Below are 14,906 nucleotides of genomic sequence, written 5' to 3'. Positions count from 1 at the left end.
TTATCTGCATGCAAATCACGTCGGCGGTGACCAGGAGTACACTGGCCTAATTATGCCAAACACATTACCCACGGAAGGATGAAATGACACCGGGAGAAAGGCAGAAGGAGAGGAAAAAGATGATGAACGTGTTCAGATGTGTTGGGCACAAAAAGGGGAGGAAAAGTCGAAAAAGAAAACTGGATGAATGGGAAGAGGAACTGTACAAGGAAAGGCAGGAAAAGTCAGACAAAAGGGGAAAAAAAGACTTCCCCGAAGGAGATAAATGGTTTGTATTATAGGATGTGTTGGATGTTTAATAGAAAGGAGCATTTAATTGCTTCTCGGTGCTGAGTGAAAGGGCTCGCAGAGCTCCGGGAGCGTGATTAGTGTTATTGATGGAGAGATCAAACCGACACAAAAACAAGCTAATGGATCCCAAATAATCATTTCTGCATTTGGAGCACTGATGACATAAACTGTCTCTATTAAGGTGTTTTTCTTTCTGACTTTTTTCCTCTTTGTCCTTGTACTCGTCTGGAGATCACGGATGATTGTGGAGGGCAAAAGAACTCCAGATCACGAGACCTTCTGGGTGCCTTTGGTCTTTATTTTATTCAGATGAAACTTTTACGTTGTTGTTGAAGGCGTCTGTTTTGTGAACTGGCCGCTTGTTTTGCGTATCTGTTTTATAATCCAAGAGGGCTGACATAAAATTAGAATCTGACAGATCCATATTTCATCTGAAACTTATCATCTGCAGCATCTTAATGAATTCTACAAATTTCATGCATGGGTGCACGGCACTGGAAAGCGCCGGGCACTTTAAACCGATATAAATGAGCAATCTTACAAAAACAAACAAAAACAAACACACAATACTTGCTGGCATTTAGCTGAGCTACATCGAACTGAAGAAATGATGCAGCCGTAACTCATCCACTCATAGTGATGTAATTGGGCTCTTCTACAGTCTGGCCCGATCTTCCTAAAGTGGTTTTGATTATCTTATAAAACACAAGTCAGCCCCATTTCATCCGTCGATGCAGAGGGGATCCAGTTTAACCAGTTGCATTGTTACAACCAGTCTGTAATTCTCATTCTCTCCAATGCAGCGATGCCTCCTGAGCTTTTCCTCGTCTTGGCATGCGACTTGTATTTGGCTCTCTGGCTGTTCCCCCCATCCAGCTAATATGATCATTCGGCACTTGTCCGACGGACAAATACAATTAAGATCGTCTGACATCAAAGACATATCCAGTTACTATTTTTTTTCTTTCTTTCTTGCTGCTGGTTTTCATTTCGTGCTCCCATTCCTTCATTTTCAGATCTCACTTCTCCATGCGCTGATGCCGAGCCAAAGCACCGCTGATCTGCGATGTTTCTGCATCTGAAAATACAATTGAAATGGTCGTTGCTAAGCCTACATGTCCCCGTTGGGTCAACAAGCGTCGACTTGTTTTCTGCAGAAACGCTGGCCGGCGTATATGACAAATTTAAAACGACAGGTCCGAGAGGTGAGGGCATTTAATCAGGCTGGAGCCCAGTGGAAACGGGACTTGAAGAGAGCTTAAATAAGCCTCTAACTCTAAAATGAGCTGACGAGAAAGCTCAGTGATTACGAATGACGGCAGCAGAAAAAAAACTGATTAGGCTACAATTGCTTGAATTGGTCTCCACTGTTTGTGTGCGTGTGTGTGTGTGTGATGGGTGATGGGTGGGTGTAGAGTGGAGTGAGGCTGTAAAAAAGTAAATATATAGGCTGCGTGATAATATTGCAATCGTTACAATAAAAGTATATTTTTAAAGGCAGCTAATTTGAAGTGATACAAGATGTTAGAATATTGTTGAATCGTTGTGTTTTATTTCCTGGAATATTGTGAGATTTGAACAGCTCATCTACTGAGGGCGATCTTTACTGTTGCGACATTTATTTCTTAAGCGATTCGCTCATATTATAAAAATGGACCAGGCGCACGGAAACTGGAGCTTCCCAATGACATCACTCGCTGTGCATCTGTGCAGCAGTGAACCACTATCGAGGAACAGGTTCCTGGGGACTGACAGAGGCCTCCCCGGGTGGGTCAGCTAGCTAGCAGTCCCTGGAATCATGGAGACACAAACAGATAAGGAATAAGAAAGGTCATCCTTCACTCTCAGAGACTCGTGCGCCGAGCCAGGATTCATCCTAATGACGATCATTATTCACTCGAGCTGAAGGCTGCAGGAGAGCCGGACAGTGTGATCCCATTTACCAAGCTTTGCCCCCCACGCACACTCGGTGACCCCAGAGCACTTAAAAACACACTTGGAACTTCATGAGTGACTGAAAATGGACATAATGAATTTAATGAAAAAGCCAACAACATTCCATCACCCGAGTGGAACTTTTACTGATCAGACTCACTTCTCTCCTCCGGCCTGGAGGCTCTTCTACAGTATGGCTGACAGTACGCCGCGGGACGGAATTCTAATGGGGATTAAAAGCAAAGCTGCACCTGTCACCGTCGCTCTCAGTCAGTCTGTCTGCCAGCCATTGAGCACTCTGGATCGGCTGTGTGTGTGTGTGCATGTGTGCTTTTTTCAAATGTGATGCTAATGTTTGATTCTGCTAAATCCTGGAGAGTTGTCAGTGTTTTGGGCCCATCTAAGCAACAAATGAGGCAGAGCTCTTGGTACTTTAAAGCTGGCCCAGGGGGAGGGGGGTCTGTTTTTCCAGATAGTTTGAGTGAGGGGAGGGAAGCCACGTGCCACTGGGCCACGAGTTCTCGACGCTAAACAAGTGCTGAAAATATGGCTGCAGTTACGTAGAGGCAGCGATCTAACAAAGGAATGTGGTGTTAGCTTTGCTTTCTTTATTATTGATTGTGAACCAGTGTGCAGCAATTTTACACGTTTTGCACAACAATCGAGCATGGCTTGTTTTGTTGGATTCATCTAAAGGAAAGAAAAGCGATGTGTTGCATCAGTAGAGGTTGGAGGCAGCAGACCCAACCGTTGTCAGTCTTAAGTGCTAACATTTAGCCACGCATCTCTTGCATATGAAAGCTCCAAAAGAGATTAGACCTTTTGACTCTGATTCTGTGAAAGCGCCAAAAGAAAGGAGCGAATTATCGCGGCAGTGAAGCCGGCCAGCTGGTATTTATTAATGAGTGGTCGAGCAGAATGCAGATACAGTATCCAGCAAGGCCGCCGCTGTGATAACGCCACGCAGATGGGTCAGGAAGAGCTTAGCTTATTAACACATTTTACCCATTATGTAACTTTTTTTTTTTTTTTTTGGCTGGAACTGTATGATGTGGGTGTTGGAGTTTACCGCTATCAAATACGTTTTGTTTATTTTTCATTTCACATGTTGTTGTCACGGAAACCAGCATTTTGCTTCAATATGCAACAGCCCTGTGGGTTTCCGTCAGGGGTGTGATGTGCTTTAGAAAAACAGCAACATTAGAGGAGTAAACCAACTCCAGATGGGGTGTTTCCTGTGGAGATCATCTGCCGAACGGAGCTGGTGGCAGCCGCGATAAAACACCTACAAAACAACAACGCTGTATACCAAACACACACACACACACACACACACACAGACACACCATTCGTGTGGAGATGCAGACCAAAGAGAATTTATGAGCTGGTTGTTGAATTTTATGTTGCCAAAATAAGAATGAAAATCAGAACCAAAACCACCAGCTTGTGGACACTCACACATTTCCCCCCTCTAATTTGAAACTTTTGTCTCCTCTCTGCTCTAGGTTATTTCATGGAGTTGCTCAACCGCTCAGCCATCGGTCTGCATGCAACCCTGTCTTCAGCCTGGGGGATTCTGTATGTCCAGAATGCCCAGGTCTTCTCGGACCTGTACGCGGATTTAAGGCGCTACTACAGGGGCTCCAATGTCAACCTGGAGGAGGTGCTCAACGAATTCTGGGTCAGGCTCCTGGAAAAGCTTCTCCACCACACAAACAAGCAAAGCCTTGCAGGTACAACCCATATTTTACCCAGTACCTGGTTAAAGTTGGCTAACTTGTGGGCTCATGATATAATGCAAAACGAGTGTCCTTTTAGTGAACAAATGTATGTGGCTGCAGGTGAGGACTATCTGGAGTGTGTGTCCAAGCAGATGGAGACATTACGACCCTTTGGCGACCACCCTCGTACGATAAAGGTCTCGGTCACACGTGCGGTTCTGGCAGCGCGTTCTTTTGTTCAAGGGCTGGCTGTGAGTGGGGAGGTAGTGCGCAAAGTGTCACAGGTAAACCCTCACATTCTGCCTTTGTTGCTTCTTCTAGCAGTTATCTTTCAAGAGTTCTCTTTTAGAAGCTCAAAACGAGACCCTAGAGACAAGTATTCCGCTTTTTGCTCCTATTAGTTGATGGGAGCAGACGAACACAAGCCTGCTCCCACTGTTCCTCGCACGTAGAATAAAGCAGCAGCAGATCAATGTTAGTGGAAGCTGGAAAGACTATAAACTACGGCCAACGGCTCAGACATCAGCCCCTGCAACAACAGTTAATGTCAGCCCCTCCTTGACAAACGCCCGCTGAGGCTAAGGGGGAGGGTTAATATCTCCCAAGAGCAACGGTCTCCTCTGTGCATTACGCATGAGTAAGGTCGAGATGGGGGCAAGACTTGGAAATCAGTTCAGCCCCTGAAAAGTTGTAAAAAGAGGTGGCCGGCATCGATGCGCCCATGACAAATTCCTCCTGTCACACTCTGGGCGAGGAGAGTGTTGGGGGCAATGGCCTCCTGAGAAATTAACTGCACTCTTCCTTTAAAAAAAGACTCTATCACACAGTGAGTATCAAAACTGTTGCCAGCAGAGGCGTATTATAAGATTGGGCACGTATAGATGAGGATGAAGAGACGGAATAAAGATGTGAGCGAGCGTCAAGGGTTCAGTCTTGTGTTTGACTTCTAGATATATAGATAAAAAGAAATGCACATTGTCAAACAGTTGCTGAATCTGAAGCAAGGACATGGCAGTTTGTGAATTATCAAAAGGATTCATTCTGAGGAGAAATCTAGAAGCCTAACGTATAGCAACAGCGACAGTGGCACCTGTGAGGGCAGCTAAAGGACGTCTGAAAAGATAAACATAAGCTGCGACTAGCTAACAGGGAAATGAGGATAAGAATTAGCATGAGTAGCATGCCAGAATTAAATTTCTATTCATGCCTTGTGCCACATGGGTGTACACCCGGAGGTGCCAGATTGGCTTATGATCCCTGAGGAACTCCGCCAGCAAAACACTAAAAGGAGATAATCTCTTTTACTGCTGAAGGGTACAGAAACCAGTAGCATAACTTTTCTTTCCATCAGTCTCCTGCCTGGTGGATGCCGAGATCCTCCTGCATCCCATCTGATGCAATTTTCAAGGCTGTGAGTCATAGAGAGCAGACAATATTTAAATTATTGGCGCTGATTTCAGCTTTATTACAGAATTGCCAAATGTCCGTCCGCTATTTGTAAATGACACAAAGTGTAATCTACTGCTTTCTGCCCTACTTAACCTCATTACGCAAGGAAAACGGACACTGTGCTGTCAGGATAGCCGCTATAGACACAGTCAGACTCTGTGAAAAGACAACTTCTGAGCTCCGGGGCAGTGAACCATGCACGGAGATAGAATGTATATTTGTTTCTTCATTCATCCATGTAAAGGCCTGACTGCTGCATTTTAATCCTTCAACTAAATAACCAGTTTCACAGTAATAACACTCAGTGGAAGCTGGGGGGGGTAGGCCACTCACCGCACAGCTCACTGCACAGGCGAGGTGCATGGATCCACTCCCTCTATAACTCACGGGGAAGGTGGGGGGGGGGGGGGGCATGGTATATACACGCTAACTGTAGAGAGAGGAGCAGCAAAGTGAAAAAGGGCATGAAATAGAGAGGACGGGAAGTATGATCTGAAGGAGCTGGTTGTCAAAGACCAGATAACGCCAAACCAACAACTTTCATGTGGTGAAATCGGAATATTTTGGGCCTCCGTGAGCTTCATGCACAGAAATTTGTCAACATCAAGGAGCAAAACGGCGCCTCCGAATCACGAGGCTGCACATCTCTTGACATTTAGAATACTGACTTATCATTATTAAGTGTAAAGCGCTGACCAATGTCTGATGTGACTCATGTGATTATTGACGTCCGACCTGGTGCCGCTGACAATAACGACTACATACTCAGTCATACATCATTCATGGCCTCAATAGTTGTCTCTTGCTATTTTCTGCAAGGGTTACTTTACGATTCAGTTCATGTCAGAATAAATTTGACTGATGACCTTAAACAAAATCATTATTTAAAAGATTGTGGGGAACCTGAGTCCACAAGGCCGTGTATACCCAATGGTTGCATAAAGGTCAAGGAGTCATTGTTAAAGCATGGAAATCTCCCTTTATGACCGGGAGTTCTCCAAATAACATAAGCCAGGCCCCAACTGGAACGCGGAGCGCGTGATGCGCATGACACCTGGTTTTTTTAACATTCATACTACTTTTACGATATTTTAATTCCGACTGAAAGAGCAGAATTCCAGTAAAGGCATCAGGCTGTCCCGAATGTCCTTGTATGCTGCTCCACATCAGGTATGTTCCACATCTGCACATGAGCGTATCATTTGGTTCTGTATGTGTAGTCGTATTCTCTTGTGAGCAAAGCTTACTGGTATTAACCCAGTTTCAAGCACCAAGGCCCTTGATGGGAGGATGGGGGGGGGGGGGGGGGCTTGCGGGGGAAAGACATAAAAGTGTAGTGAGGAACTGAGCCTATTCGCTACGTGTGAAACAAAAAGGAGTTTCTAAGGAAACAGTGCGGCACGAACGGCTGCTGCACAGCTCAAAAAAAAAACAACCAAAAGACAAAAAGACAAAATCACTGTGGGAAGTGACCTTTCTTATTTACACGACCGCCATTGTCTTCGTTGACAAACATCCTCATCCACTCCTATCGGTACCACTTTACTGTCCCATCGAGCAGCCAATCTCTTCTCTGTTGGGTCAGTTCGGCCCGGGATCGACTCAACCGTCGTCTCCTCGCAGGTGCGGCTGAGCCTGGACTGCATGCGGGCCATCATGAAGATGACCTACTGCCCCCACTGCCGTGGCATGGCCTCTGCCAGACCCTGCGCAAACTACTGCACCAACGTTATGAAGGGATGCCTGGCCAACCAGGCGGACCTCAACACCGAGTGGAGGCACCTGGCAGGTGGGGGGAGGACCGACGGGAAGGTTCCATTGACATATTCACTGTATGCTTTTGTGCATGCTCTCTCACACGACTCGTGTCTTTAGACACAATGATGCAGGTCGCCGATCACCTCCATGGCCCCAGCGGTGTGGAGGATGTGATCCTGACTCTGCCAAACTCCATCTTAGATGGCGTGTCCACCATGATGGAGAATATGGAGGCGGTCAAGCACAAGGTCAGAGTGCACTTTGTTACTGGATACAGCTGGTAGGACCCCCCCCCCCCCACCCCCCCCCCGGCACAGCCCCAGTTTAATTTGGAGGAGGCAGCCAATTTTGTAAAAAGTTGCATTAAATGATACAGTTAAAATAAAGCAAATATATTAAATTAGAAGCACAATTCCAGAGATATTCCATCAACTGGACGGTGCGACTCTACTGAACTGGTAATAAGTGCTTGGACCCCCGCGAGGTGGCATTTTTTGGTCTGTTTGACAAACCCATGCCTGCACAATCCAAATAAGATGAATCGACGACCTCACTCCCTTAAATGAATCTTGAAACCGCCTGCTCACTTTATTTAGAGTAAAAGGATGTGTATCATTCTAGAACCTTCAGGCCAAGAGTTTCCTTCAATATGTTAATGGGGGTAGTGGAACCCACCCTGTGTTGGTCTATTGGCTCCAGGTGGGTCTGGTGTTCTGCCTGACCCGAGTCTCTCTCTGAGTCCCTCATCTCCATTTCTCCATCCTCTTCATCAGTGGTTTACACCCCCCCCCACTACTGTTCCAATTGATGTACTGGTGTCTCTTTTCGAATATGCTGGGAACCAGTCTGAGATAAGGGAATTGGCTTTTATCTAAAAATTCAAATGTTTGCTCCCCCTGTCAGCAGGACAGAATAGGTGACAGACGTCGCCTTACCCCAACTGTAGCGACCAAACTTAGCTGTCAGAACATGGAGAATTACTCTCCGAGGTGATTGGATTGACACCCGAGGGTTATGTCACATTATTGCTCCTTCCTGTTGGTTTTAAAAAGCAGAAATACATTCTACGTGCTTATGCTATGTATTTTTGATGCACTATGAGCTCATAGGGTTCAATCGAGGTAGCTAGCGTAAGTGCAGCATTCCAGACTTTGTCACAAAGCCCAAGTTCCCAGACAACAAATGGAAAAAACGAAGCACAAGGGTGACGAATAAGCCAATGAGCATTGGTTCCAGATGATTTTTGATGCGTAAATGTCCCCTGTACTCAACAGAGAAGGTAGACTTTGTCATCTCGTTCTCTTCTTCTCTTAAGTTGGGCCAGGCGTGCGGGAGGCTCGGTGAGGGACAACCCAGCGGCGCCATGCAGGACGAGGTCAAACAGTACGGGAGAGTGACAGTGGACGAGATCCAGCTCGGAAAAACGGGATCCAGCTCGGAAAAAATTGGCACACTGGTTAGAATTTCCCAAACCCCATCTCTGTTCCTATTATCGACTCCACCCACACATGAACGGCTCATGACACCGTGACTCAGTGCTTCAATACAACTGAACGCTCTAGTCTCATTTTCTCAGCCTATATTTTCTCGCCTCCTGTCAGGTGGCGGAGGTACGCACGAAGCTGGAGCACATGCGGCCATATTGGGTCTCCCTCCCGAGGATTGTGTGCAGCGACAGAGTGGCCACTGGCATCGGGGCCGAGGATAAGTGCTGGAACGGAATGAGCCGAGCCAGGTGGACCTACTATGTCCTTACTCTAGAGCTGTGTCCAAAACCACGCACTCGTTCCCTATTCACTACTCACTACACGGGGGACATGGATTGAGTGATCGTTCGGACACTACGGCGCTCGCAAAATGGCGTCATTGTGTCGCATAACAATTACGACCCCGGTCGATAGCAAAAGTGGCCGGGTCCATTTCATTATTTTAACCCGTCTGAAATACATTCAGCGGTCATTTTATGAAAAAGCAATATTTTACCCTATAATTAGATTTTTTTTTTTACACATTTATGTTGTAATATTTTAAGATGATCATATTGGACCCCCCACTGAAAACAATTGTAAACTACACATTGATTTCTTATTTCCCAAAAATTTCATATATCAAACCGTACAGTGAAAATCACGTTAAAAAAAAAAAGTAACATTTTCCGAGTTACAGTGCATCGGTTGTACACTACTTTTCGCAGTGCATTGTGGGATACATTGAGTGCACTACATAGCAGCGATGCTCACTAAGAATTCGGACACTATTTCAAAATGGCGTCCACGCTATTGAGTGCACTATTAGGGTATGGGGGTGGTTTCAGACACAGCGTAGATAACTAAACAGCTTTTTTGCACATTGAAGAATATTCTTTTTGTGGCAGGTACCTCCCGGAAATCATCGGAGATGGCCTGGCCAATCAGATCAACAACCCCGAGGTGGAAATCGACATCACCAAACCCGACATTATGATACGCCAGCAGATAATGCAGCTCAAGATCACAACACACCGGCTTAAAAATGCTCTCAACGGCCGCGATGTGGACTTCCAGGACACAAGTATGTGCTGCTACCGTCAACGTTGGCAGAACTTTCTCACAGAATCCTCCCAATGGTTACAAAACATAGAGTCGTGCAAGGCTAGCATGTTTTTATTCTGTCCATAGGTGATGACGCCAGCGGCTCTGGAAGTGGCGCGTGTGCTGATGAGATGTGCCACCAAGGCCGGCGCATCGTCATCCTCGCCACCAACCAGCCCGTGTTCAACACTCCTGAAAACAAGGAGGTGAGGAGCTCGGCGGCCCAGAACCTCCCCTGCGTCACCATCAACCTGCTTCTGCTGTTGGGTCTGCTGCTCCGGCGATAATCGATGGAGCGGATGTGCCAACTGGGACTGAGACCGGAACACCGGGGGGGTTGGGAGGAGTCCAAAAGGTGGAGGAAGGAGTAGGTGGGGGGGGCGTTAGTTACTTTGCCAAATCTAATGATGACCACGGAAACAGCAGCTCATTGGGATGGACTTGCTTTTGGTTTGGGATTAGCACAAAGTGGAATCACACGTATTCATAAGCGTTTTTGGGTTCTGCTCTTTTACTTCTCGACATATTACACCTCTACAGCTGGTTTTGTCGCATCTGCTAATATTTTCTTTGTGGTCCTTTGGGTTCTCTGTGATTTTATCTGTACCTAAGACATGTGCAAGACCGTGTAGTTACCAGCGTGTTGGTGTTGACCGCACAGGGAGAGGGAGAATGGGACTTTGCAGTGCCGCTGAGATCCACAGATTTGATTCCGCTCCATTAAAACAAAGAACTACATTTTTAACTCAAAAAGTAACCCAAGAGCGGTGAAATCCCTCGCCACGATGCAGCGAAAATGTCCACAGACCTATAATTGTGACTCTGAAACCAGGAGTCCGTCCTCGAGGACTTGGAACACATTAGGCCTTAGCATGTTTTTTACATTTTATCACGTAAGCTAAGCAAACAAACCCCACAATCGCATTCACGCTAACATGATTCACGCTAAAGTATCGTAAAAGTAATGACCCCCTGCAGGCTGCTCGTCCTTGCGTCCTGCCTGCCTCTCCCGCTCCCCTGCCGAGGCAGGTCTCACTCTCCCTCTCTTCATCCTCGCAGCCCAGAGCCCGACAGACCCGTTTGTAAGGCGTTAGGAAAAAACGCGCGGGGCCCACACCTTTGTGAGGCAGAGGTGTCGGAACGCCTCCAGGGCTGGTGGCGACTGTTGGAAAAGTATAGCAGAAAAGAACTGACACGTGACAGTGACAGCGGAGCGCAGAGCACATGTCGCTGTACGTGCGCCCGCGCAGAGGCCCCCTGGGATCAGCATGATTAAGCTATATGATTTCATCTAATTGCAGCAGTGATCCATAACGAAGCCGCACCTCGCAGTTAGCCAGTTCCGCTATCGCAGACGCCGCGTGCAGCGCGCTTTCCCGTGTTCTCGACTGCTTCGGACGCATCTTTGCTGATTTCAACACATTTTTCTTTATTATCATGCCTGGCTCATTCTCTGTTCCGTCATCCTCACACCCTCCTCTGCCTTCTGCAACTTTTCTCTATCAGTGCCTCTTCTTCCCACACCATCAACCCCTCCCCCGCTTTACCTCCCCTCACTTATCGGTTCTAATGACCTTAAAGAGCTCTTGCTTCCGCGTGATGGCAAAGCTATTCGACAATGACACAGCGTTTCATTATGTGTCTACCTGACTGGGAATGATGCAAGAACGTGGAGCTGGGCGGGGTTTTTGTTTGTTTGTTTGTTTGTTTGTTTCACTCCTCCTGACAGGGGAACGAGCGCGCCATCATATTTCAATCCGAAGGAAGAGCAAGGTGACTGGACGATGCTAGCAAGGGTGTGTCGGAAGAGCAAATGAGTTACAGACAGTAGAAGCTTTATAAATCTTTGGATTGCACTGACAGCAACAGGAGATTAAAATAGACTTTTTTTTCCCTTCAATGGGAATTCACAAGCTACTACTGTAATAACTATCTTGAGAGTGACTTTGCTTGTCAGTATTGCTTTTGACTGAGAAATGGGAATAGTGGGAAATGGAAACGGGCAGTCGCACACTGGGACAGGCTCGCATATTTCACTTGGTGACAGCTGATAATGATGCACATCCAATTTGAGAAGGTGGGGGCTCCTCCAGAGATCCATTATTGCTCTCGGAATGTATGAGGTTGCTACCTGACAATTCCCCCCCCCCTTTTATTTTTTTCTTTTTGAGACGTTTCGCTAACCAGCGTTAGCGGCTGTCTGTGACACTCTGCAAGGCGTCGATTATGAGTTATGAACAGAGGTTTGCAGCATAACCAAGTGGCGAGGGGCGGAGTCTTCCTTTTGTGGCCTTATTGAAAACTCCGAATGTTAGCATGAAAGAAAACATCACGTCCTGTATATTATTTCAAAAATAAAGTGGATAAAAGAGACAGGGAAATGACTCCCAGACTGTGATGGTCACATTCCAGTTCCGTAACTACTCGTAACTTCAGCTTCTGTCTCTGGCTGAAATTTGTTTGCACAACCGCCCCCACCACCCTTCCCTCACCCCCTCCTCCTCCACCTTATGAGGTCATTAATGTGTCCCCCCCCCTAAAAAAAACCCTCCCATTTCTAAAAAAAAGAAAACCTGCACTTTTTGGGGGGGCAATAAGTGGCACTGCCTGCATGGAGACGCCACCACAGCGTGCTAGTCCACACGTCCCAGAAGATCGGGAGGATGCGGACGGACGCCCCCCCACCCCCCTCGCCGCGAGATGCCTCCTGTTCAACGCGTGAAAGCTCGGGAGTCCTGCTCCCCCCCACCCACCCGAGAAAAAAACCCACCAAGCTTGAAACATCCCACCTCTGAAAACTGAGTTGAACGCACGGAGGGTTGCTCCCAGGTTGAGGAGAGGAGGACTTCCCAACGTCTCTTTTTCTATTTGCTTTTATTGAGTTTGGGAGAGGGTTTGTGCTTCGGCAGAGAAGAGGAAACGTCGGAAAGTTGCGAGGAATGCAAACTGATGTCTCATTTGCTGGTGTATTTGAAATCTGTCAATTATACACATTGTAAGATTTTCAACGGGTTTCTGTCTCGTGTTTTTTTATGGCCGAGTTCGAGGACCTGAAATAAAATGGCTCGCAGATTTAAAACAATTGAGGACCAGCTTAGAATACACACACACACATACACACATATATACACACACTCTGATGTGTGATGAGACATTTGTTCAACTTTTGTGTTTTTTAAAGAACCAAATCAGTCCTGAAAGCAAACTCGATGGATTCAAACTACAAAGCACTAATTTATTATGATAATGAAAGTTTATTGGACAAAATTGTCAGAAGGACCTTTTTTTTAAAAAAAAAACAAATTGATTTAAGATGTTAAAGTAAGGAGAGTCACTCCCGCCAGCGAGCACAGCTGGAACCGAGGAGACGAAAACAAGAATCCGCAACGATCGCATCAAAGGTCACGGAGGGTTCAACCTCCAGATGAACCGACTGACCCGTCTTGGACGGGAGCAGCTCGTCTGATCAGTACCGGAGTCGCCTTTAGTAACAGGTTCTATATTTTGATCTCAATTTTCTCATTTTCGTTTGTTTCACAAATGAAAACAAGAGGAAAATACACATCTAGAGTTAAGAAAGCAGCAGTGGAACACAGACTCGGGTTTTCAAGCCCACAAATGCAGATATGATGACTGGGAAGAAATCTATAATTCCAGCATTACTTCAGTCCTTACAAGGTTTTAAATCAAAATGACACATTAATAAAGCATGAGGGCCTGCTTCTTCTTTTCCCTTCTGGGTTTCTTAGGAAAGCATCTGCTACTTTTCAAATTCTCTGTCCCATCTGCCCGAGTTCTTTCCCAGAGTGCATCAGGGCGCTCTGCCATCTAAAAAGGGCCAAATCGCTCCGGTAATGATGTCAGAGGTGACAGCTGCTGTCTGGTGTTACCACAGAGCTAAAAACTGCCACATGGTCCGGGCGCACTAAGTGCTTTGCTTTGTTCCGGGCATGTGACAACGGGGGCCACGGGCCCACTCGGGATCTTTTCTCAAAACTAGCGTTTGACTGTGATCCTCCGGTCGAGGGGGGCGGGGGCTGTGATATATGTACTGTAGCTAACTTTGTGGTCTGACCGCTGAACACAAGGTTCGAAATTATAGGGTGAAAAATGCCAGAAGGGGCTGATGTGTAATCGGACCAAGAGGGTGAACGCTTACAGCCCATCAGAGCGACTCGCTGAAGCTAGCCCGTCTGTCCCCGGCCGCTCCGGCTTGATCACAACAGATCACTTCAGATCTTAAAGCTATTAAAGATCCGCTGCGACTGACCCTTTTCACCCCGCCTCCCGCTCTCGGCCCGCACTGTACGAGTTATTCTGGGCCTTGAATGCTTCCAACCTGCCCTCTGGGTCACAGCGCTGCGATGCGTGACTGCGCTGCAACCTTAGAAGGCCTCTGTATTGCAAATACAGCTCGACGGGGCACATGTCAGTAAAATCTCCACAGCTCGGTACACACTGACCTTCTGTTTCCTCCATGATTTATACGTCTGACCACTGAACATCACTCCCTGCTACCGGGATCATTCCTCATGTCTCATGGAAATCATTAAAATAGATGAACATGTATTAAGGAAAGGACTAATATAGCCATTCCCTAACATAGAACGAGAAAGACCTGAAAACAAACACTCACAGCTCTTTTAATAGGTCTTTTATTTTATTTTATTTTTTTACAATTAATCCAATAAAATAAGAGTAGAAGAGGACCTTTTCCTCTGTGGTGGCACTTTGTGAGTCTGTCTTTTCAGAAACAACTGCTCTCGTCTCAAGCCTCCACTTATCCACTTTAGCTGTCTGATTATAAGAATTATAATTAAATAATGAAATCTCAGTGTACCACATGTGTCCTGCTGTCAGTGGGCTAATTACAAGGTCAGACGTTGTTCTAGCTCAGTTTGAATGCGTTTACTGCCATCTAGTGTTTATATTTATTCGTTACACGGTATCGCCGTGACAAGTTTGAAACATTTAATCTCATTTTCATCTGTTATCAAATGGCAGACCCTTTTACAAATATCATTGTCTTTTCCCTCCCCAATCTTGAATTTCTTCGAATCTTTTTTTATTTTTTAATTCATTTGAGTTAAATTCCGCTGACAGCGTCTGTGTGTCTGCAAATCCCTTTACCAGTAGGACACTGGAATTTCTGAGAACCAGAGTTAAAACGAAATTACATCAT

At 46.3% G+C, this 14,906-nt stretch overlaps 1 protein-coding gene across 2 annotated transcripts in view; it reads left to right on the top strand.

Moving 5' to 3' along the window:
• The window catches only part of gpc1b (glypican 1b), a 39,760-nt gene extending 27,028 nt beyond the window's left edge, over positions 1-12,732 (top strand). For both annotated transcript variants that reach the window (XM_057056005.1, XM_057056004.1), the window contains exons 4-11: positions 3,732-3,959; positions 4,068-4,231; positions 7,020-7,185; positions 7,272-7,402; positions 8,470-8,610; positions 8,756-8,889; positions 9,529-9,704; positions 9,812-12,732. In XM_057056005.1, the coding sequence (XP_056911985.1) occupies positions 3,732-3,959; positions 4,068-4,231; positions 7,020-7,185; positions 7,272-7,402; positions 8,470-8,610; positions 8,756-8,889; positions 9,529-9,704; positions 9,812-10,011 (1,340 nt within the window). In that variant the 3' untranslated portion in view covers positions 10,012-12,732. The remainder of the gene's footprint in view (positions 1-3,731; positions 3,960-4,067; positions 4,232-7,019; positions 7,186-7,271; positions 7,403-8,469; positions 8,611-8,755; positions 8,890-9,528; positions 9,705-9,811) is intronic.
• The last annotated feature ends 2,174 nt before the right edge of the window (positions 12,733-14,906 follow it).

The sequence above is a fragment of the Takifugu flavidus genome, chromosome 15, assembly GCF_003711565.1.
Source record: "Takifugu flavidus isolate HTHZ2018 chromosome 15, ASM371156v2, whole genome shotgun sequence".
NCBI classification, from domain to species: domain Eukaryota; kingdom Metazoa; phylum Chordata; class Actinopteri; order Tetraodontiformes; family Tetraodontidae; genus Takifugu; species Takifugu flavidus.
Note: the sequence above shows the minus strand (reverse complement) of the source record. Positions and strands in the feature narration are given on the sequence as shown.